Genomic DNA, 23,709 nt, shown 5'->3' on the forward strand with positions numbered 1-23,709 from the left:
ATGACTTTGTGCTGACTCCTTGAAGACCAGAGAAGATGATGGCTGATCACTCGTTGGGGACACCATTCAGGGCGAGACTCATGTTAATTGCTTTTAACCAGTCCCTTGCTGGCAAAGCCCCCCAATGGACTATGTTCAGAGGGAGAAGAGAGGCCCCATCTCTTTGCATCTGAAACCAAGTCTGAGGCTGTAGCATCATCTGGAGGCCTCTTACTTGCCTCTCATTTGAGCTGCACCCTTATTACATAATAAACTCTTATCCTCATGTCGATCTACGTCCAGACCTATTTTGCTCCAGGAATCTACCCATCTCTTCCCATGATGCTACCACACAGCGTGACTATTACAGTTTGGGAATATATTTTACTGCCTGCTAGCACAAGCCCCCAACATCATCATGCTTTACAAAAAAATCTCTTGCCAATTCCCAATGGTGTAAAAAAATTTTTTTTCCAGGTAAATTGTGGAATGATTTTGTTAAACCCTTCCCCCCCACCCCACCCCCCACCAAATCTCAAGTTGCATGTAATAATATATATCGGAGCTTCTTCCACTCTGCTGCACATAGGAATCTCCTGGGGCTCTTGGTTCTTGTTAAATGCAGGCTGTGATCCAGCAGGCCATGAGCAGAGTTTGAGACTCTACATTTCTTTCTTTCTTTTTGAAGAGTTTATTTATTTATTTGACAGAGAGAACACGAACAAGGGGAGCGGCAGGTAGAGGGAGAGGGAGGAGCAGGGATCGATGTGGGACCTGATCCCAGGACCCTGGGATCATGACCTGAGCCAAAGGCAGACGCTTAACCGACTGAGACACCCAGATGCCCCAAGAGATGCTACATTTCTGACAAACTGCAGGCGATGTCCAAGCTGCTGGTCTGGCATCAGATACAGTAGTACCAGGCCTATGATCCCATTTCTGTAAAAACAAAATGAAACAAAATGAATATATAGGGGACAAACCAGAGAATAAACACCATAAAAGCTATAAATAGTGGTTATCTGTGGGTGGAAGGATGACCAGAAACTTGCAAATACTGTGTAAAGTCTGACTTTTACAGTAAGTTTCACTACCGTAATTAGGAAAAACAACCCAGCCGTGATGGCACCCCTCTGGGCAGACATCTGCACACTGCACCCCTCCCCAGATTAATGGCTCTGCTCAGGCTTCATCTCTGCCCTCTCTGGTTCTCAGAGCATACTAAGGGGGCTGGTGCTGAGCAGTTACTCGAGAGGCACAATGTTTACAGCTGAGGCTCCAGCTGCCTGGAGGGCTCCATCGGTTGGTTTAATCAAATTCTCCTGAGCACCAAGCCAGGGCCAGGCCCGTCACAGTGATTCTAAGCTCTCATTATCCCTATTACCCAGATTAAGAAAACTGAGGCTCAGAAACAGGAAGGGACCTGGATCACCCAGCTTGACCAAAGCCCAGGGCCTGCTCATTTTCCTCTGCCTGTCTGGAAAATCCCCTGCCCCCAGATGTCCATGCGGGTCGCTCCCTTACTTCCTTCAGGTCTCTGCTCACATTTTTAGCAGAATCCTACTCCCAGGGCTCTAAGCAAAGAGCAACACTGCCCCCCCCCCCAAGCTTCCCCAGCTTTCTTGCTTTCCAAAGCTCCCATCACCATCTGACAGCCATATTTATTGGTTTATTGGTGCTTTCTTCCTCTTTTTCCACATACGGGTATAAGCCACATATGGGTAAGGACTGTGTCCGTTTTGCTCACTGCTTTTTCTCTGGGGTCTAGCATAGTGCCTGGCTCAGGTAATATGCTTTAAACTAGTGAGTGAATCATGGTCTCTGATTCTCAGGCCACTGTTCTCCCAGCAGTGCTCCCCCACCCCCCACATTCCCATACAGGGTGACCTGCTGATGCCCACCCACACAGGGTAAGCTGGCCTCTCCTTCCTAGCCTCCTTGTGGGCAGTCCAAATTAGGTTCCTCAGAATCAGAGGTGGATGGCTAGGCTTGGGGCCCATGGCCTCTCCATGGAAACGGGATACCTAGGGTAGGGCTGTAGGAGTCCTGGCTTTGAATCCCAGTTTTACCACCACCCTGATGGGTTGGGGCAAAGACTGACACTCTCTAGGACAAGAAGTCCCAACTCTCCCAAGAAGGCCTTGCAAGGGTCAGGGCCCTGACATCCGCTGTTCATTCATTCTGGCCTGCTTTCCCACCTGATCTGCCTGTGGCTGGCTCCTTCTCATCACCTAGGTCTCTTCTCAAATGTCACCTCCTCAGAGAACCACCCACCTCCTCCCAGGCTAAGTGGATGTTTTGTACCCACACGGCCACCTCTCTTCACATCCTGTTTACTTCCTCCATCACTGTTAGTGTAAACTATTTTCACTTTTACGATATCATTTACCTGTTTCTTCATTTACTGTCTGTCTCCAACACCCCAGTGTAAGATCTGAGGGTAGAGACATTGTCGGTCTTGTTCACTGCTGTGAGTCCACTGCCTACGACAAGGGCTGGCTTATAGTAGGTGCTCAATAAGTATTTGTTGAATTAATGTTCTGTCTCCTTCTAGAAACAGGGAAACTGAGGCCCAAAGGCGGGAAGGGCATGCCGCCATGAATAAGTGTCAGAACCTAGAGTAGAAGGCAGTGAGGTGGAATGGAACTCCAGGTCGGGAGACGTGACCTTGAATAAGATCCATCTCTCTCTAAGCCTCAATTTCCCCATCTGTAAGATGGAGTGAGGCAGCCATGACTACTATCCGAGAGGCCCGGTACTGGGGATGAGACCTTGCCCATTTCCAGGAATGGTAGCTGCGGTGCAGCATCAGAGCCCCCCAGATAGGGCTCAAGCGCCCCAGAAGCCGCAGATGGAGAAAACTACAATCCCCATGGTGCCGCAGGGTGCCCCTGCGCACGGCGGCCGGCCCGCAGCGCCGTGGGCGCCCTCTGGCGGCGTCCCGGCGCAGAGCTCAGCTCGGCTCACGAAGGGGCGGGGGTCCGCGGCGCAGGCAGTCGGAGCGCGCGGCTGCAGCGGCGGAGCCGGAGCCGTGAGCCGAAGCGGCGGCCGGATCGCAGCCCGCGGGGCCCGCCGCAGCCATGGGCAACCGCGGCATGGAGGATCTCATCCCGCTGGTCAACCGGCTGCAGGACGCCTTCTCCGCTATCGGCCAGAACGCGGACCTCGACCTGCCGCAGATCGCCGTGGTGGGCGGCCAGAGCGCCGGCAAGAGCTCGGTGCTCGAGAATTTCGTAGGCAGGTAGGAGCGGCGCGCCCCGGAGCGCGGGCTGCCCCCAGCCCGGGTCCCCGGGCCTCCGCGCCCGGCCCCGACGGCGCCGCGACCTCGCAGCCCTTGGCGCTGCCCCGGCGGACGGCGCGCGCCCCGGCTCCAGCCAGACGGAGGGTGCCCCCCACCCCCCGAGAGCCCCTCAGGGGCGGCAGCGCCCCCCGCTTGTCCGCAAACGTCGTCAAGCCACCGGCCACGGTATCACGCCCCCCTCCTCCGCCACATCCTTTAGGGAAGACAGCGCTCTGCTAAGAGACCCTGGCAAAGGGTCCCCCCTCCCCCAGTATAGGCACCAAGGGGGCCTGCATTACTCAGCGCCTCCCTTCGGCTCCCGCGTCCCTCGGAGCGGGCAGCACCCCAAGGGCAGTGCTCCCCAGCCCTAGGCTCCACGGAAGACAGCTCCCTCCCCCATGAGGATCCCTGGACCGTGGCTAGGGACCCCCCTCCCCAGCTGTGTCCCTGGAAGAGGACACAGCCCCCGGACATCGAGGACCAGGCACAGCCTCCCCCCTCACACACACACCTCTGCAGCTCCCGCCGCCATCCGTGCGCAGCGCGGCGGCGGAGGGGGGGGGGGGTGTTGGGGGTGCTGCAGGACCAGGAGGGGGTGGCGGCGAGACCGCTTCTGATCCTCTTGCGAGCCGCCGGCCCCTGGCTCCGCCGCCGCCCCTGGGCGGGGGGCGCCTGCTACCGTCGCTCTCCCCCGGGCCTGGCAGAGGGATCGTAATGGAGGGAGAAGGCGGCGGAGGGCAGAGATGACTAAGACAGGGAAGCAGGATGGCGGGGAGGGGGGAGCCATTTGCACAACCTAATCCCCCTCCTGCCTCTGATCCCACAGGGCGCTGGGAGGGCCAGGTGGCAGGGAGTGGGGGCAACCGCAAAGACAAAAGGTCCTGGGTTTAGGGGGGCAGGTGGGGTCGTGACCCCCCCCCCCCCCCAGGATCCCCAGAGAAAATGGAGGCCGGGATGGCTTTTGGGGGCTGAGAAGAGGATGGGGCTCTCCCGGGAGGGAGATGGGGGCTGAGCATACGAGGAGGAGGCAGTGACACTGGCCTCCCCACTCGGTCATCTCCCTCCCTCACCTTCTTCAGAAACCCTAGCTTTCTCCCAGTGACCTTCACTGCTAAGGAAGCTACTGGCATGTGAGAGAGGGGAGCAGAGGCCCCTCCCTCAGAGGGGCAGCAGTTCTGAGGGGACATCCTGGGTCCTAGCCAGGTTCTGCTGTGAAGCCTCAGGAGAGTCGCTTGCCCTCTCTGAGCCTGTTTCCCCACCTCTAATAAGGACAGTTGCCCTGGATGGTTGTTCCTGCCCCTCAAATGACCTGGGAAGCCCAGTGCCAACCCTGGGGCTGGAGGGAAGGGTTCTGACTGGAGCAGTGTATCTGGGAGGTGTTGGAAAGCCACCATGGGGGTGGCTGGGCCCATCTGGTCAGCAGCGGGGGAGGCCGTCTGTCTTTTGGGGATGGGCTCCCACAGAGCCCCCCTCCTGCTCACGTGACCCTCAGAGCTGCAGAGACAAATAGGCAAGAGATACACAGATGGGCCCCTTCCCTGTGGCCCAGCAGTCAGGGTGAGGGGGTGGCGGGCACTTGACCCAGCAAAGCCCGGAGGCCTTAGTGCTTTAAAAAGCATCCACGGAAATGCAGCATTTTAGTGTACAAACTGTATTCCTACCTTTCGCCTGTTGAACGTTTGCTGAACGCGTGCTTATTCCAGGCTGTGTGCTCTGGGCAGGAGGCACGGGGCGGGGGTGGGGACCTCACCCCCCCCTCTGCTGAGCCCTCCTCCTGTGCCCCACGCCATTCTCCACAGGATGGCTCACCGCAGCCCCATGAGGCAGGTACCATGATGGCCATCCTGCCGCTGAGGAGACAGACCCCAAGGTTAGATGCCTTGCCCAGAGTCCCCCTGCCAGGAAGGACAACATCTATTAGATTCCAAAGCCCAGGTTCTTAATCTCAGTCTTGAGAGCCTCTGGGAGCCAGGCCCTGAACCGGGCACAGGGACATGCAGGTGCGTGGGCCTCTATCTTCCCCATCTGTAGGATGGGACCATGGACCGTTGCTGCTGTGCCTCCAGGGAGTTCATGGGTTTACACACCCTTTTGTAAACACATGGGAGAGAGCTGTTGGTGGTCAGTGAGGCTTGGGGACCCATGTGTGCCCAGGCCGACCTGGTCCCTCTCTTCCTGGAGTTCACTGTCCGGCCGAGGCAGGTGCCAACAAGTAGGCAACACAGCTGACCTGGGCCCCTGTGAGCTTGCTGAGTGCAGCAAGATGTGGACTGTGCCCTCGGAGGCCCGGGTCCTCTCGCTGCCCCCTGCACACGCAGCCCTCTGACAGTGACCCTGCAGGACAATGCGTGGGGTATCCAGGTGCAGGCCCAGGGTGGGTGAGGAGGGCTTGGCCTGAGCTGGAGGAGTGGGTGGGAAAGTGTTATCTGATCCTCATGAAAGCTAGTGAGGAGGCCATGGCAGGGGCACCTGTAGGGAATTCAGTGGGACTCCTAGCCAGCCCCACCTGCTCCCTCACGGGCTCCTGACCTCTCCACCTCGGCCTGGGTCCCCAGACCCGTGAGCATGGAAACGGCCTCTCTGTCTCCCGCTCTGTCTCCCCAGGGCTTCCCAGGAGCCAACCCCCCATGGAGAGGAAGTGGAAAAATAGACCAGAGGGAGCAGAGGCTGTCGCAGGCCAGCCTGGGCCCCTGGGCACCCCTGGAGGGCCCCGTCGTCAGCTCTGGAGCGGAAGTGGCACAGCAGCTGCTCGGGACCCTGCTAGGGCTTGTCTGGATCCATGCTCTTTCTTCGTCTCCCTTTCACAGAAGGGAAAACTGAGGCTAATTCATTTAGTCATTCAGACATTCATGGAGTGTCCACGGTGTCACAGTGCTGGAGAGTCTAGGGTAGAAAAGACGAAAGCTTTGCATTCCAGAGGGGGCATCTCTGAAATAGTAAACACAGGCGTACGTATACGAAGAAATCAGAGAATGTGGTCAGTCCTGTGGAAGGGAAAAGGGAGGTCAGAAATGGTTTCTAGGAAGGGGTAGCATCTGAGATGAGAAGTCATGGGACTGAGAAGCATTCTAGGCAGAGGGAACCATGAATGCAAAGGCCCTGGGGCAGTAACAAGTTTGGCGTGTTGAAAGAACAGAAAGGAGCCACTGTGGCTGGTGTTTGGTGCGCAAGGGCAACATGGCATCAGACAGGTGGGCAGGGGGTGCTTCTACAAGGCCCCGAGGCTCTGATGAGGAGTTAGGTTTATTTTCATCACTGCCGGAAGCTTTTAAGTAGCGGAGTGCCTTGAGCTGATTCCAGCAAGTGTGTAAGTTGGGGAGGGGGCGGGGGACAGGTGAGGAGGCTGCCCCAGTGTGCAGGCGCTGACGGGGGAGTGGGGGCTCGGCCAGGGCTTTCACAGCGGGGAGGAGGAGAACGGTGGGGTTCATGGTACATTTTGGAGGAAAGTCCCACAGACTTGCCGGCGGGATGTGCAGGGTGAGGAAAGAGGACTCGAGGATGACGTCAGTGTCTTTGATTCTGGGTGGGTGTTGGTGCTGTTATCGCAGGACGGGAGGGGCAGGTTTGGGGGGCGGGGGCAGGATCAGGAGCTCGATTTTGAGAGTGTCGAGTCTGAAGTGTAAGGTGGGCAGCGTGGTGAGGCAAGCTGGAAGCTTAGGGAAGGCGGGCTGCAAGAGTAAATTTGGAAGTCATCCATCCCGTAGAGGCGGGATTTAAACCTATGGGAGCAGATGAGATCATCTCGGGGTGAGTGTGTGTGGGTCCCAGGACACCCCAGCATTTTGTGAGCAGATACCTGCTGCCCTAGGCCGCCCTCTGTCTGCCCCTGGCTCTGTGCCCCCTCCCTGCGACACCTGTCCAGGACCAAGAGTGGGGTGTCCTGGGACAAGCTCTCAGGATCCGCTCCCCTCCCCTCACCCTGGTGCCAGGTGGGCTGACAAATGGTAGCACCCACCCTCCCTGCCCTCTTGGCCCCTGGGGAGGCTACGGCGGGTGCGAATGTGGCAGAGGGGCTGAGAGCTCAGGCTCTGGAATCGGACCTGGGTTTGTCGCTCAGCCCTGCCGCTTACAAGCTCAGTGACCTTGGGCATGTTTCTTCTGCTCGGCTCCTATTTCCTCATCTGTAAAATGGGGATAATAATAGCACCTCCCTCATGGGATTGTCTGAGTGTTGAGATAATGCCCACGAAACGCTTGGGGTAAGGCCTCGAAGAGATGATGTGCCAGGTCCGTTCCGCCTGGACGGGGGGCAGGCTGGGAGGCCGGCTGTGGTGGGGGCAGGGGGCCTGGTGAGTGGGCCTCTGCCCAGAGCCTAAGGGGTGGCCTGAGAGGCAAGGTTTTGGGTTTCCCTAGTGACTCTGCCTATCCCTGCTCAGGCTCGCTGCCTCCTACCTATCTCCGTGTCCCTTCCTCCATGTTCTCATCCCAGCGCAGGCGTGGTGCTGGTCTCTGACCTCTGAGAGCCCCTCTCTTGGTCATCCCCGGGCCCTCCGGTAGGGGACAGCCCACTCCCCATTACTAAGCTCTCATCCTCTGAATTCTTCGGGATACATCTTAGTGGTTCCAATTCCCAGATTTGGAGACAGAGGCCAAAGAGGGTTAGGGGCTATCCTGAGACATCCCAGGTGGAAAGCTGCTGACTGGAGGGGGGAGAGGGGACTGACATTTGCTTCTATTGAAGGGAGGCTTGTTGTAAGGGGGGCCAGAGAAGGCCCCTTGAGGAGGTGGCCTTTGAGGCTGGACCTGAGTAAGAAAGGGACCCGGTCAGGCAAAGGAGTGAACACACCCCAGGTGCAGGGTCCCATCTGAGCAAAGGCCCAAGAAGGAAAGGAGCCCAATGGCTTTGAGAACCCAGACAAAGGACGGTGTCGCCGAGCGAGGAGTGGAGGCCCCAGTGAGACCAGGAAAGTCAGGAGGCACCAGTGGCCCCTCAGCCCCCACCCGCACCTGCAAAGCCGACTCCCTGCTGGGAAGCCACCCTGTGCTCCAGACTCCGGGTGCTCAGAGCAGGCACCTGCCGCGTGCTGAACACACGTCCGCAACCGGACTCACGGGCTCAGCCCAGGCCAGAGAACCTTCTCAAAGCCCCCGCCCCAGCCAGAGGCCCCAAGGAGTCAGGAATGAAAGGTGACTCTGGCAGACAGTATCGGATCCAGGCTCCAACAGAATCGAGTTTCCCTGACCTTGGCTGGGGTCACAGGGTCAGAACATCAGGGGAGGGGATGCAGCGGTGGGGCGGGGTGGGGGGAGGCGGGGGGGGGGCGTGGAGAAAGCCAGTCTAGGGCACAGTGTTATCAGGCACGGAACAAGAGCAGAAACGGAGGCCCACGTGCCAGATGTCTAAATATTCCAGTTATAAATCAAGCTAAGAGATCGCTGAATACAATGCATTCTGCCCTCCCACCTTGAGAAACACACTTTCATAACAACCTGACAGTCTGGGTTTGAATTTAGAATTTCAGACTCCTCAGAGTTCCGTGATGGGGTGTGGCGTCGTGGGGACAGGTGGCCCCTCTCCCCAAGCTGCCCTTGTCTCTTCTTACTCCATCCTGTACCAGAAGGGGCCTCCTGGGCTCACAGGCGACACCCCACCCTCACATCTGAGCTCCTTCCGCGGTGCCAGAAAGGATCTCCCCCCCCACCCTTGGCAGGACAGACCCTGGAGGAGGGTTTGAGACCGAGAGGGAATTCCAGAGCACTGGAGTGTGGCCTAGGAAGGGTGCATGGGCTCCAGCTGGGCCCTGACCCTTGGCCCCTGGGGACCCCTTGCTCTAGAGATTCCCCATGGCCAAGGGAAGTGCTGATTATTATTTTCTTGGAACCAACAACCTGTTAGTTGGAGGAGCAGACTATCATTCCCGGTTTTCAGATGGCGAGATGGCTCAGAGAGGGTAGGAGCCTGCCTCATGTCCCACAGCCATGGAATGAGCGGCAGGACAGGAACGGGTAGCAGCCCCCTCCTCCATGGCAGTCCCTCTTCACCCCCTGCCCTCGTGCGCACCTATCACACCCCTCAGCTTCTCCTCTGCTCTCCCCGGTTTTCTCTCTGGACTCTGACCCCTCCCTGGACTGAAATCAGGCTAAGGAACCAGAGCTGTATGGGGATGGCTGGAACGACTGCAGGCACAGGAAAAAGGACTGTTGGCCTTGGAAGGTGTTCAAGGCAGTCTCCTCAATGGCATCTTCCCACTGCCCAGGTCCCTCCTGGGTCATCCTCCCCATGCGAGTCAGGCCCAGGCCCGGTGGATCCTGCCCCCTGCCCCCAGCCCTCCCATCTCTCTGTACCGCAGCTGCCCCCACCTTTGTCTTCGCTCCTGGGGCGGCCTTCTCTTGTGCCCCCCAACCCGTTCTCCGCCTGACAGCATGGGGACTCTCTATGGCCTCCCAATCTGACCCCCTCTGCTTGAAGCCCTCTTTGGCTCCTGACCTCCAAGCCGAGCCCCTCACTCCTCAGTTGGGCCCCGGAGGCCTGCCTGCCTTACCCAGCCCCACGTCCCCTCCAGTCTCACCCTGCCGGTCCACCCTAGTATCTTGCAGTTCATGGAAAAAATGCCCTCCTCACTCTCCTGGCATATGCTGTCCTCATTTTCACCATGCTCTCGTCTTCTTCCTTCACTGGCTCATCCTCCGAGTCTCATGTTAGCCAACACCTCCTCCAGGATGCCTTCCCTGATCACCCTCTTCCCCCTATGCCGTGTGCCCCTCGGTGTGTGGGGTAGGGCTCAGTTTTCTCCCGGGACGAGGGACTGCAGAGGAAGAGAGGCCACTGCCTTAGACAGCAGCCCCAACCATGGTTATGGGAACATTTCACCTGTTTATTAGTGCCTCTTCGTTCATCACTCCAGCTCAGATGCATTTGGCCTGAGCACAGGGAAAGGAGGCCACCAGGCAGGTTGCGGAGAGAAATCTCAGCAGGTGGATGCACGCTCACCTCTGACCTGAGTCCCAAATTTGAAGGAACGCAATGCTCATTGGCACACACAGGGCCCCCAGCCCACGAGCGCTCAGGTGGCTCATGGTACCACCAATGGGCGCCCTCCGTTAGGACCTCCCGCAGCCAGGATCTCAGGCATCCCCTCAGCAGCCCTAGGAGGGAGCTGCTGGCTTGCGTCCCATTTCACTAATGGGGAAACCGAGGTTCGGGGCTGGGAGATAATTTAGTGGCGGAGCTGGGATTCTTTTGCATCGAGCTACTGGTGATAAGAAATAAAGATCCAGGTGTAGCTCTGTATCGAATGCCTTGGGAATTGGCCTTAATGAGCTGGCAGGCAAACAGAGCCTCTCCGTAAGTGTGGGCAGGAGCCCAGGGCGTGTGTGGGCACGTGAGGGGTCCCTGACCTCGTCTCTCGTCACACCAGCCTCACACAGCCACGCGAGCATCAGTTAAGAGGATGCGGGCTGGGGGGTGGGTGGCGCCTGGGTGGCTCAGTCGGTTAGGCCTCTGCCTTCGGCTCAGGTCGTGATGCCAGGGTCCTGGGATCAAGCCCCACATCGGGCTCCCTGCTCAGCGGGGACTCTGCTTCTCCCTCACACTCTGCCATTCCCGCTTGTGCTCTCTCTCTCTCCCAAATAAATAAATAAATTTAGTTTAATTTTTTTAAAAAAGAGGATGCAGTGAGGTGCCTGGTGGGCTCAGTCAGTACAGCATGTGACTCTTGATCTTGGGGTCGTGAGTTCAAGCCCCACCTTGGGTGGAGAGATTACTTAAAAATAAAATCTTAAAAAAAAAAAAGAGGACGCAGATTTCTTAAACAGCTTTAGTGACGTATAATTTACGTGCCATAAAATTCACCTGTTTTTGGTGCACAACTCAATGATTTTTAGTGTATTTACAGAGTTGTGCAACCATCATCACAGTCTAATTTTAAAACACTTCCAGCACCCCAAAAAGAAACCTCGTGATGATGCAGATTTTCGAGCGCCATGCAGAGCCTCTGACCAGCAGTCAGCGAGCCATCGGTGTTTGCCGTGATTATTATTGTAAATGAGAAAATGTTTACAATGGTGGTCCCCAGGTGTTGGGATGACGATTGTTTTTTATTTTTAAACATTTTGTGTATTTTCTGAATATGTTTTCAAAGGGAGAACATATGATTTTTGCAAGTAGGAGGCAAAAGAGAAATCTATTTCCATCTTGAAAATATAAAGTCATCAACACTTGCAAGGGAGGGAGGGAAGGAAGGAAGGAAGGAAGGAAGGAAGGATAAGGAGGAAGGAAAGATCATCGCTTTTCTTTAGCAGGGAAAATGGTTGCTGAGGAGAGAGTTTGCACTCGGAGTGCAGAGTGCTGGGTGCTCTCCTACCCAGTCACCAACTTGCACTATGACCTTGGGAAACACCCTTCCCTGCCTTGTGCCTCAGTTTCCACACTGTACAATGAGGGTGATGTTGGGAAAACTAGAGGAGCTCATCTTCATTTTTTTTTTAAGATTTTATTTATTTATTTGAGAGAGAGAGAGAGTGTGTGAGCACAGAGGGAGAGGGAGAAGTAGACTCCCCGCTGAGCAGGGAGCCCGCTGTGGGACTTGATCCCAGGACCCTGAGATCATGACCTGAACCAAAGGCAGATGCTCAGCCAACTGAGCCACCCAGGCGCCCGGAGGAGTTTGTCTTCAAATCATTCTTTTGATTTGTGCCAGCTACCTGCCCTGCTCCATGCTGGGTACTGGGGCCACTGTGGTAAACGGGACGAGCCCAGTCCCTGCTACCTGCCCTGCTCCATGCTGGGTACTGGGGCCACTGTGGTAAACGGGACGAGCCCAGTCCCTGCTACCTGCCCTGCTCCATGCTGGGTACTGGGGCCACTGTGGTAAACGGGACGAGCCCAGTCCCTGCTCTCAGGACATCAGAGCATGAGGGGAAGTCAGGTCAGGGCTGCTCTGAAATGTTCAAACCTCAGCTGGAAATTCATGGGCTGTGTGATGTGGGCATGCCTGGGGCCTCCTGGGGCAGCGGGAACAGAGAGGGACTTGTTGCCTGGAGGCCGCCTCACCTCGTCCCCACTGTATTTCTTGGCCCACCCCCTCCCTCCCCTCCACCCCAGCTCCGTGCTTCAGAGGGCACCTCGGAGCTGGCCTGCCTCTCTTGCCTTGCACTTTCAGGGGCAAGATTTGGCTGGACATATCCAGGCACACCCGCCCACTCTTCCGGCCAGCCCCCAGGAGACCCACCTTCCAACTCCCTCCCTGTGCTGCATCGTTGGGTGGGAGCCCAGCCTGTGCCCTCAGCTTGCTCAGCAAGTTCTGTTATTTATAATCGTTGGTAGCTACCGTTTCTTCAGGCATCAAGGTACGTCAGCCTCACAGCAACCCATTTTACTGATGTGGAAACTGAGGCTCAGAGAGGTATGGTCACTTGTCCACAGCCACACAGCTCCTGAGTGGCAGCTCTGACATTCAACGCCAGGCCTGTCTGACCTCAGAGCCCAGGAAAGAGGAGACTTAGAAGGACGGCGGCTGCTGGGTGCGCGCCAGACGGAGCACACTGCTTGCTGCTGTTGTCTGTATTCAACAGGACCTGGGAAGCGGGGTCCCTGAGCTCTGGCCCCAGAGATCAGGCACTAGAGTAGATTAGGGGAGGATCACTTTGGGCTTCTGGTGTATTTTCTCCAGACCCCTCTGGGTAGGACCGTGCCAGTTCGGACAGGATAGCATGTGGTGCTCGGAGGTCTCGAGAGGTGTTTACTTCATCCTCCCTGGCTTCGGCTTTGAAGGGGCCCCTGCAGATGGCAAGGCGAGGCCTCCTCGGGAAACCACCATCTGTCCAGAAGGAGTAGGGAGAGCTGGCATGCCACCATGCACCCCTCCCACATGGCTCCCGGGGCTGGTGGGCCCAGCACACTTTTTTCTGTCCTCCCTCAGCCTAAGCAGGAGCTGGGTGGGAGGTGCGGGGTGGCACTGGCCGGAGGCCAGATCGGGCTGAAACCCCGCTTTAACAGAGCGCCGTGGGACAGCGTGTCCAGGTAGAAGGCAGGAGCTGTTCAGCCATGCTCGCCCCCTTGAGCGTTGCCTGAGCGCCTACTGCATGCCAGGCCTGGGGTAAGCAAAGGTATCCGGCAAGGAGCGAGGATCTCACAGTCTGGACGTGTGAACCACCCAGTGCTCTTTGCTGCCTGCCCAGGCGTGGGGCCCTGGTCCCCTGCCAGTACCTCCCTGCGCCTCTCTGGGCCTCTGTCCCCTCCTCTAGACAATGCTGGAGGAATGACATGGTCTCTGAAAGCTTCTCCTCCGCAGTTTGCATCATCTGCCCCTAACCTTTCGTGGTCAGAATCCCGAGATTGGAGTCAGTGCCTGGAGGAGGCAGACAGAGCGGTCTCTGGGATCTTGCATTTCTTGCTGAAATTTGGGAACTATCCTAGAGAGGGGGCTGAGAACAGGCGGCACCCCGGGCAGCCCCCTAGAGCTGCTGAGTGCCTACTGTGTACCAGGCCCGGGCTAAGCTCTTTGCATGAAAAGCCTCCATGGACCTTCTTGCAGCCCATGTGTGGTCGTGGATGATACCCAGTTTCTGTGATGCTGGTTTGCAGCTGAAGGTTTTGAGGCCCAGAGAGTAACGTACCTTGCCCAGCCTGCAGAATGGCCAAGGCAGGATTCGAACCCAGGGCCTCTGCCTGGTGTTGGCTCCTAACCACTAAACTTGAAAGGGAACGTGAAACTGACATAGGGATCATGTTTATTTTTTTTTTAAGATTTTATTTATTTATTTGACAGAGAGAGACAGCCAGCGAGAGAGGGAACACAAGCAGGAGGAGTGGGAGAGGAAGAAGCAGGCTCCCAGTGGAGGAGCCTGATGCGGGGCTCGATCCCAGAATGCTGGGATCACGCCCTGAGCCGAAGGCAGACGCTTAACAACTGAGCCACCCAGGCGCCCCTAGGGATCATGTTTAAAATCCAGATTCCCTCTCCTCCCACCCCTGTCCCACTAGATCTTAACCCAGCATATCTGAGGAACATGCATTTTAACAAGCTGCCCCTGTGGGCCATGTGAGGGCCTCACTCTGAGAACCCGGGCCATGACACAGATGGGGACTCTCCCCACCCAGGCACCCCCATCCCTACCCTGGCCCCAAGAGATCCTGGTCTGAGGAGGGGCTCTACTCCCACACATAGCCCTGCCCCTCTAATCTCTGCTTCCTATAAGCTGCTTGTCTTTTAAGTAGCCCTGGGGAGGCAGTGTCTTGGGGAAGCCTGGCCCAGACCCCTGACCACCCCGCAGCTGGGCCCTGGGCTCTCCATGCCCTCCATGCGACAGCTCATTGGCCTCCAACCTGCAGGTCTGCTGGGGCCCAGTGAGCTCATCTGTGCCGGGCGGGGGCGGGGGGCAGCTCTCAGGGAAAAGCTCCAGGGAAGGTCCATGTCTCTGCGTGGGGGGCTTTCTGTGGGGAGTCCTATCCTTCCCAGCCCCTCCTGTAGTTTCCATGGCTACAGCAGTTGCCATGGTATTGCTGGGTGAGGAGCTGGTGGGGGAAAGCGTGGACCCTGCGCCCCAATGCCCACCCTAGCCTCTATGAGAACAGATGTCCTATCTACACAGCCCTGGGGGTTCCCAGATACTAGAGAGTCACCCCCCAAAGGAGTGAGTAAAGGATGGGAGAAGTAGAGACAGGAACCTCCCCCTCCTCCCCACCGCCCCGTTCATCCCCTCCTTCTCTGTGCTGCCCGGTGCGTCTCCGTTCTAGCACGTGTCACACTGCATTACATTATCTGTTTCCTTGTCTGTCTCTCCCACCACACTGTGAGCTCCTCCACCGGGTAGGGAGCTGTCTGACTCATCACCTCGCATCCCCAGGGCCCAGCACAGGGCCTGGCACACGGCAGCTGCTCCCAAGTATGTCCGAGACGGAATTTAATTGAATTACATAAACAGCCAAGTCTGGCTTTTTGGGTTGAAGGAGGAGCGGAGTTTGACGGGGAACTTCCTAGTCTCTGGGGCCCAACAGGCCCTTGGGTTTGAATGAAAGCTCTGCCAGTCCCATCCAGGTGACCTTGGACAAGTCACTTTACCTCTAAGCCTCAGTTGCTTCATCTGTAAAATGATCATTTCCATGCCAGAGCCCTGTTTTGAGGACCAGGGGATTCAGGCAGCATTCATGCAGTGCCTCTTGCGTGCAAAGCCTTGGGCTAGACAGTGGGATGCCGTGGTAGACGAAGAGATGCTGGCCCTGCCCTTCCACAGTTCAGTCTTGCAAAAATGAAAAGTGCTTGCCTGGCACCTGGAAATGATGAATAAATGCGGGATTTGTCACCCTTCTCCTTCCCCATAGAAGTAGCTGACTCCTCCCTATAAGCTCCTAATCTCCCCAGAGGAGGGGCAGGGCAGGAAGAGGTCTCCCCAGGGCCCAAGAGGCGGCCCTGAACCCAGGAGCTTGGGCCTACTCTGTTGTGCCTGGGACCCTCCCGACCGGGGAGTGGGGGATGGGGGGGTGCAGGAAGCTGTGTGGTCCAGGTCAGACTCTGGGCTGGGGGTGGGAGACCTGGCTTCTTCTCAGGCTCAGTCCAAATCCTAGAGGGGCTTGAATGTCTTTTCCCCTTCTTGGGCCTCCATGTGCCTCTCCATGAATGAGGTGGCCAGCAGGATCCCTCCAGTCCCTCAGGCTGTAGCCTGCTCCCCGCTTTCCTGCGTCCTGGGGATCCCATGACTGCAGTTCTGACAGCCTGGTCGGAGACCTCCGCCCTGCTGCTTGCGCTGGCTTGGGTGGGGCTGAGGGTGGGGGTGGAAGTGAGAAGAGCTGACAGGACAGAGAATGAGCACCCACAAGAGCTAGCCAAAAGGACTGCTGAGGTTGACATTGGCACAAGCAGATATCTGGGGTATATACACATCAGGTCTGGAGCAGTGACTCGGGGACCCCTCAGGGGTCGTCCTTCAATGACTGGGTCTGCAAGGGATTGAAGCGCAGGGAGCTCTCACAGCAGAGTCAAACCGATCTGTGTCTGGAGTCTGCTCTGCTGGTTACCGTCTATGCAGCCTGAACGCCTCTGAGCCTCAGTCTCCTCATCTGCAAAATGGGGATAATAACAGCACTTACCTCACAAGGCTATGGTGTGGAGTCCATGAGCCTGGCATGCACTAGGCACTTACGAAGCATGAATTCTTTTCCTTGCCTCCTCCTTCCCCCCACTCCCTCTCATCCTCAACCCCAGCCAGATGGGGCCCCCAGGAAGGGGAAGTGAGATGCTGCCCTTCCCCCACAGAGGAAGGGAGAGGAGAAGGTGCAGCTCCATTTCCTTGAGATCCACTCTGTGGCCACTGGACACTTGGGTACGTGGGGCACCCCATGCCACAGTTGAATGGCAGTGACTGGGTTGGCACAGGGACTTCTTCTTGGCCCGGAGCCAACACAGGGCATACCTGAGAGAGATCTGGGGCTTACTGGTCTTGTCTCCTGGCAGCTCACACGCATAAATCTGTGACCCCGGGTACTTGGGGGAGGTCCCTTCCACCTTTTCCGGATGCCATTTCCCCTCAGTGACCTGAAACCCTTGGGCTAAAGTGTGGTGGGCACTTTGGGAGAGGGTTGGAACTCCCAGTGGCAGGACAGATGTCCCCAGGACAGACGGAGCCTATTCAGGCCTTGACCCTCCTCTCACTACCAACTCATTGCAGGGACTTCCTGCCCCGAGGGTCAGGCATTGTCACCCGACGCCCCCTGGTCCTGCAGCTGGTCAATGCCACCACAGGTATGTGCTCTCGTCCGCCAGCAGTCCGACCGTCCTCTCCAGCCTCCCCACTCTATCCCCAAGGAGAGGTCCGGCCTAGCCACTGCACTTGCTTCCTCTATGACTTTGGCTCTGGATTCCCCCACCGGACAGTGGGGATAAAAATGCAAAACGGAGACATGACTTTGTTGTGGGGAGGGAAGGGAGAGAAGGCAGTGTTTGGGGGAGTGTGTGGGTCCATTCCCAGTGGAAGATGGAACCCAGGTGGGGTCCAGGTTAAGATGCTTACCCCTCCACCTTTCTTCCCCCCACCCCATTCTGGGGCAGAATATGCCGAGTTCCTGCACTGCAAGGGGAAGAAATTCACCGACTTCGAGGAGGTGCGCCTGGAGATCGAGGCTGAGACCGACCGGGTCACTGGCACTAACAAGGGCATCTCGCCGGTGCCCATCAACCTCCGCGTCTACTCGCCCCACGGTGAGACGACGTGGCCCCGCCCCGGACCTCCTGGCCTCCTCGCTTAGCTCCGCCCCCACAGCGACCCCCCTCCTCTGCTCATCCTACCCCCAAACTCCACCCTATGACTCCGCCCACCTCTGGCCACGCCTCTAATGCCCCCCGCCCCCGCCCCTTTAGCCCCGCGTTTTCCTAATCCCGTCCACCTGTGGCCAGCTCCCCAGCGGATCCTCTCTAACCCGCCCAGTTCCTTAATCCGCCCGCCCACGGCCACGCCCCTCGCCTTGAGCCCGCCCTCTCGCCACCCTGTCCAGTGCTGAACCTGACACTGGTGGACCTGCCCGGAATGACCAAGGTCCCGGTGGGGGACCAACCTCCTGACATCGAGTTCCAGATTCGGGACATGCTTATGCAGTTCGTCACCAAAGAGAACTGCCTCATCCTGGCTGTGTCCCCGGCCAACTCCGACCTGGCCAACTCCGATGCTCTCAAGGTTGCCAAGGAGGTGGACCCCCAGGGTAGGTTCCTAAGGGCAGCAGAAGTGCGAGGCCCTGGGTCTCTGCTCTCGGTGCCAGGAGATGCCACTCTGTGAAGTACAAAGGAGGCGGGAGAGCAGAGGCAGGCGGTGGGTGAGGGTGTGGGTAGGGAGATGGGCGGAGCAGGTGGCAGTGGGAGCGCGTGTGGTCTCCGGTGTGGGGGCGAGTGCAGATGCAGACGGCCCTCTCCTGCTGCCCCCCAGGCCAGCGCACCATCGGGGTCATTACCAAGCTGGATCTGATGGACGAGGGCACAGATGCCCGCGACGTGCTGGAGAACAAGCTTCTCCCCCTGCGCAGAGGTCGGCAGGCTCCTCCCCTGACCCGCCCCACTGCCCTTCTCCTTCACCCCACCCTGCGCAAGGCTGCTTGCGCCTGACTTCGACCCCCTTCCACAGGCTACATAGGGGTGGTGAACCGGAGCCAGAAAGACATTGATGGCAAGAAGGACATCACGGCTGCCTTGGCCGCTGAACGCAAGTTCTTCCTCTCCCACCCGTCCTACCGCCACTTGGCTGACCGTATGGGCACACCTTACCTGCAGAAGGTTCTCAACCAGGTAGGAGCTCAGGCCTGGGGAAACCAGCATGAGGACAGAGTCATTTAAATGTGTTTTGTGAGGGTGACCCACAGAGGTGTCCTCATCGTGTGTGTGATGTCGGAAGGGAGCCAGTGGGGAAGGCAGGGTGGTGCAGGGGCAGAATTGGGGACTCTGGAAGCCACAGACCTGACACTCCAGCTCTCTGAACCTGTTTTTGCATCTGTAAAATGGCGATGATGGTGATAAAACCCTGTTTCATAAGATCATTGTGCAGCTTCAGGGAGATACTGCATATGGGGACCTGGTCAGAGCAAGCCCCCAAACTTGAGAATTGCCCTACAGAACGCCTAAACTCAAAGGGGACAAGGGGGCAGCCCTCCAGCCATCCCTGCCCCAGACACATTTTATTTGGCCCTCATGGTGTCTAAAACTCAGCTAATTTCAAATAAAAATCTAGACTCCCGGTTTCTATTGAAAATTACATGGGGTGCCTGGCTGGCTCAGTCAGTAGACCATGTACTCTTGATCTCAGGGTTGTAAGTTTGAGCCCCAGAATGGGCGTAGAGATTATGTAAAAATAAGATCTTCAAAAGGAAGGGAGGGAGGGGAGAGAGAGAAAGAGAGAGAGAGAAAGGGAAAGGAAAGGAAAGGAAAGGAAAAAGAAAAGAAAACTGAGTTACTCGTGAATTCAGTTCTTACCCCTGCTGTACGCCAGGCCCCACCTCAGCAGCTTTGCTTCCCGTGGGCAGGCAGTGGTGGGCGGGATCATGGCCGTCTTCTAGAGCTTTCAACCTCACCACATCCACAGGTCCCCTGGCGTCCTGGTCCCTGCTTGGCCCTCAGGGCATCTGCGTTTGTGACCATGGCCTTCATCCCTGTCTCATTCTGCTCCCCCCCCCCCCCCAGCAACTGACCAACCACATCCGGGACACACTGCCAGGGCTTCGGAACAAGCTGCAGAGCCAGCTACTGTCCATTGAGAAGGAGGTAGAGGAGTACAAGAACTTCCGGCCTGATGACCCAGCGCGCAAGACCAAGGCCCTGCTGCAGTGAGGCCCGCCCCAACTCCTGACTCCCCAGCACTGAGCTGGCCCTCAGCACAGGGCTCACCCAGGCCCCCTCCACGAGGCGGCTGCAGCCCCCTCACGCCATCCCACTCTCTCCACCCTCCAGGATGGTCCAGCAGTTTGCCGTGGACTTCGAGAAGCGCATCGAGGGCTCAGGGGACCAGATCGACACCTATGAACTGTCAGGGGGAGCCCGCATCAACCGGATCTTCCATGAGCGCTTCCCCTTTGAGCTAGTCAAGGTAGGACAGTCTCCCCAGGGGTGGCGTGGGAGGCCTTAGGACTACCCCCCCCCCCCCGCCAGGACTTTCACACATACCTTTGCTGACCTGGTGCCCAACCCTGGGAGTGGGGCATCTGGCTTGGCCTTCTGGGGAGCGGGAAGGCCCTGACCAGCTGTCTCTTCCTCTCCTACATAGATGGAATTTGACGAGAAGGAGCTCCGAAGGGAGATCAGCTACGCCATCAAGAATATCCATGGCATTAGGCACGTATTGGGACCGGGGAAGGGGGCTGAGCCCTGGAAGGCGCGGGGGGGGGGGGGTGTCTGGTGCCAAGGCACAGGGAGTGATGAAGTGAGCCGCCCTGAAGAAGGACCAAGAGCTCTGGTCCCCAGTCCCCTCCACCCTTTCTGGCTCCCAGGTCAAGCAGGCTCGAGCTGGGGGAGGTGGACTGGAGGCTTGGGCCACCCCCTCCCTGCAACCTGCTGTCCTCCTTTGCTGTCCCTGGAAGCAGGGACATAGGGGAAGCCTCCTCTGGGCTTGGGCCCCCTGCCCATCCTCAGGATGAGACCGCCTCCCCCAGTCCTATCCCGGTAGCTGCACAAAGCTGTCGAACCACCGGGGGGGCCTGGGCGGGAGCATCTAGGTATTGGTCTGTGTCCTTTTAGGATGGGACGGGGCCTCTCAACCCTCCAGACCCTCCCATAGTCTCATGAGCCCAAAGTCGGCCCCATTCCACATCACTTCCCTCCTTCTAGTCAACCCCGCTGCCTTTGGAACAGGAAGGGGGACTGGAAAAAAGACGGTTCCTTAAAAGCCTAGCCCCCTTCAAGGACCCAGATCCACACTGTTCATTCAACAAGAAAATTTAAAGCACCTGCTATGTGCCAGGCAGTGAACGAGACCAAAATGTCCCTGCGTTTTCTCGGGTTCAATTCCAAGGTTTGGCATGGAAATTATAGACTGATAACTGCATTGGCCATGACACAGAAAAAAAATCTCTCTCCTGGTCTTAAAATAAAATGTTTTATTCCCAGAAAGGCTCTTAAAGAGAACCCGGTTTGGCAGTTTTCATACCATTTCTGGCCATAGCACCTTTTGTATGAACAGAATCTTCAGGGGAAGCAGGACAGGACATACGTGACAATTATAAGCAGACCTTGTCTTGCCCCAAGAGCGTCAATGGGAAGTCCTTCATTAGAATCACTCCCGCCCGCTTTACAGATGAGGATGCTGAAGCCCAGAGAGGGGTAGTGGGAGGACCCCAAGGGCAGAGTTCAGGGGGTCGGGTGGGGCCCTGGCCTGGCACTCCTGGCAGGAGCTGGCCTGTGACACTGTGCCCTTCTCCCGCTCCGGGCGTTCAGAACGGGGCTCTTTACCCCAGACATGGCCTTTGAGACCATTGTGAAAAAGCAGGTGAAGAAGATCCGAGAACCGTGTCTCAAGTGTGTGGACATGGTTATCTCGGAGCTAATCAGCACGGTTAGACAGTGCACCAAGAAGGTAACCCGGTGGCCCGGGCCAGCCCCCCCACCTCTGCCCCCCATCCTGCACTGCTGCCAGGCGCTCCTTCCCCCACATCCCCCCGCCTCCTCGGTAGCATGTACAGACCTCAGCGGGGTGGGGGAGGCAGGCCACCGCAGACCAAGACAGGGGGCCTCTCCGAGGGGGCCTTACCCATCCCCTGGCCCCCAGGCGCAGGGATTAGACACTTATGACAGGTGTGATGGTGGCTATTCACCGTGAGAGCCCACCAAGAGCTCCCCCAGCTCAGGGAAAATAGGCCTGGAGGGACCCCGAGCCCCCTTCCAGCTTTGGGGGTCCCCTCTGGGGGCTCCAGGGAAGGGTCACAGGGACACCTTGGCCCTGCAGACAGGTGAGATACAGGGCCTTCTTGGGGTCTGGATGGCTAGAGGGGTGCAGAAGACCAGGTCTAGCAGGTACCCTGACTCCCCACTGTCTTCCATCCTCCCCATTCTCACCCCAGCCTCACTCAGGACTCTCACTCAGGACCCTGCCCTTCCCTTCCATCCACATCTAACCTTCCAGGGACAGAGTCCTCTTCCATCTGTTACGTCATCTGAGCTTCACAGAACCTCCCAAGGAGGGCAGGGCAGGGAGGATGGCACCCATGTCACAGCAGGAGAACTGAGGCTTAGGAGATGAAGTGATTTGTCCAAGGTCATGTAAGCTAGCAGGTGGCAGAGCTGTTACTCGAAGCCAAGGCTTTGGACTCCAAATCCAGTACTTATTTGACTCCACCCCCAGCCTCCCTTCCTTTCCTCTCCCCACTGCTGCCCTGGCCCCTCTCTACCACCACTTCCACTCTTTCTGTCTTTCCTCTTCTCTCTTTCTGTCTTTCCCAGCGGAGTTCCTCCAGACCCTTTTGGAGGAGAGGCAAAGGATGCCCCTTGAGGAGAAAGAGAAGGGCAGGAGTAGAACAGGGAGCTGGAGAGTGGAGGTCAGGCAGCTACACTGCAACTCCAGGAGGCATCATCTGCACCATGGTCTATGCACATGGAGCCCCCTGGAGTTGTGCAGTGCACAGCCTGGGCACCTGAATGCAGCAATCCCGATAGAGGTAGGGAATAGTGTTAGGCTTTGGAGTCAGGATGAAGTGAATGCAGGAGGTGCTGGCAAACCTTGAATTGAACAGAATGGGAGGGTGGGGTCCTGGCCTGAGCCAGCCCCTTAGGAGGACCCAAAGGCTGTGACAAAGATAGCATTGGAAAAAAGAGAGAGGGCCGGCTCAGTGGAGCTGAGAGTGGTGGGGCCAAGCCCTGGGGAGAGGATCTGAACTCAGTAAGGGGCCTTGTACGGAGCAGAGGCTTGGTCCCCCACCCCATATCCACAGAGCCCTGGGGGACACTGGCAGCACCTGGGAGGTGACGACCCCGGGTGGCGGTAGGGAGGGCTGGTCCCACGCTCACATTGTCTTCTGTTCTCTCTCTTTCTCTGTGTCGGTGTCTCTCTCTCTTCCCCCATGCCATCCTCCACTCCCGAATCCTGGCTCTGCTTGGCTTTCACTCTCCTCCTTCTCCCCACCTGCCCACGGCTGCTCCTCCTCCTGTCCCCTCCTCCTCCCCGGGTGCAGGACGGGCCTCTTCACACCTGACCTCGCTTTTGAAGCCACAGTGAAAAAGCAGGTGCAGAAGCTCAAAGAGCCCAGTATCAAGTGTGTGGATATGGTAGTCAGTGAGCTCACGGCCACCATCAGAAAGTGTAGCGAAAAGGTATGACGGCCGCCAGGGCGGGGCTGGGCCTGGCCGTCCCTTCCTCGTGGCCAAGGACTTCCGTGGGCAGAACCACCTGCTGAACAGGCCTGACAGCCCCTCGGCCACCTACGTGGACCCAGGCGCCTGTGCCGGCCGGGTGATTCTGGGCCCTTAGGTTTCGTGCCAGCTTATAACCCTGGGTCTGCTTACACTTAGGATCCTTTTAGGCCCCCATCTCTGCTAGAAGACTTTGCTCCAACCCGCTCATCCTCCGCGGCCCCTTTTCACCAACAGGAATAACAATGGTGACGATGGTGAGAAGGGGATGGCTGGTATTCCTTGAGCACCTAGTATGTGCCAAGGACTGAGCTAAGGGCGCATCCTTGTTAACTGACTTAAGCCTCCCAACAAGCCTAAGAAGTGGGTAGTGTGATGCCCATTTTACAGATGAATAAACCGAGTCTCAGAAGAGAAGAGCAGAGTGGGATTCAGATTTAGGGAAGCTGAGGGAATAGATCAGGGATCCAGGCCTCCTGGGGTGGGGGAAGCTATCCTAGTTCCTCAAAACCAATTTGCCTGAAAGCATATTGGATTACTCACTTTATGGTAATCCGTACGCGTCGGACAGGGTCAGCCTCTTTTGGGTCTGTGACCTTTGAAATTGCCTTCTTCCTAGTTGTCTGCTTTTGGGCATCCTGGGGATTTTTAGCCAGATCCTCCGAAGGCCGCTGTCCCCAGCGGAGTGCATGAGAATCA

General features: G+C 57.4%; 1 protein-coding gene across 15 annotated transcripts in view; it reads left to right on the plus strand.

Annotated features, from left to right (window-relative positions):
* The first annotated feature begins 2,937 nt into the window (after positions 1-2,937).
* DNM1 (dynamin 1) overlaps positions 2,938-23,709 on the plus strand; it is a 44,817-nt gene continuing 24,045 nt past the window's right edge. For 7 of the 15 annotated variants that reach the window (XM_026514061.4, XM_026514063.4, XM_026514074.4 and 4 more), the window contains exons 1-10: positions 2,938-3,220; positions 16,865-16,938; positions 17,245-17,394; positions 17,688-17,891; positions 18,113-18,211; positions 18,308-18,468; positions 19,357-19,499; positions 19,624-19,759; positions 19,937-20,004; positions 21,103-21,241. In XM_026514061.4, the coding sequence (XP_026369846.1) occupies positions 3,060-3,220; positions 16,865-16,938; positions 17,245-17,394; positions 17,688-17,891; positions 18,113-18,211; positions 18,308-18,468; positions 19,357-19,499; positions 19,624-19,759; positions 19,937-20,004; positions 21,103-21,241 (1,335 nt within the window). In that variant the 5' untranslated portion in view covers positions 2,938-3,059. Of the gene's footprint in view, positions 3,221-16,864; positions 16,939-17,244; positions 17,395-17,687; positions 17,892-18,112; positions 18,212-18,307; positions 18,469-19,356; positions 19,500-19,623; positions 19,760-19,936; positions 20,005-21,102; positions 21,242-22,832; positions 22,972-23,709 lie in introns of all 15 variants that reach the window. The other 8 variants (XM_057313780.1, XM_026514075.4, XM_057313781.1 and 5 more) reach the window with 2 other exon arrangements.

Source organism: Ursus arctos, unplaced genomic scaffold (genome assembly GCF_023065955.2).
Source record: "Ursus arctos isolate Adak ecotype North America unplaced genomic scaffold, UrsArc2.0 scaffold_18, whole genome shotgun sequence".
NCBI lineage: Eukaryota > Metazoa > Chordata > Mammalia > Carnivora > Ursidae > Ursus > Ursus arctos.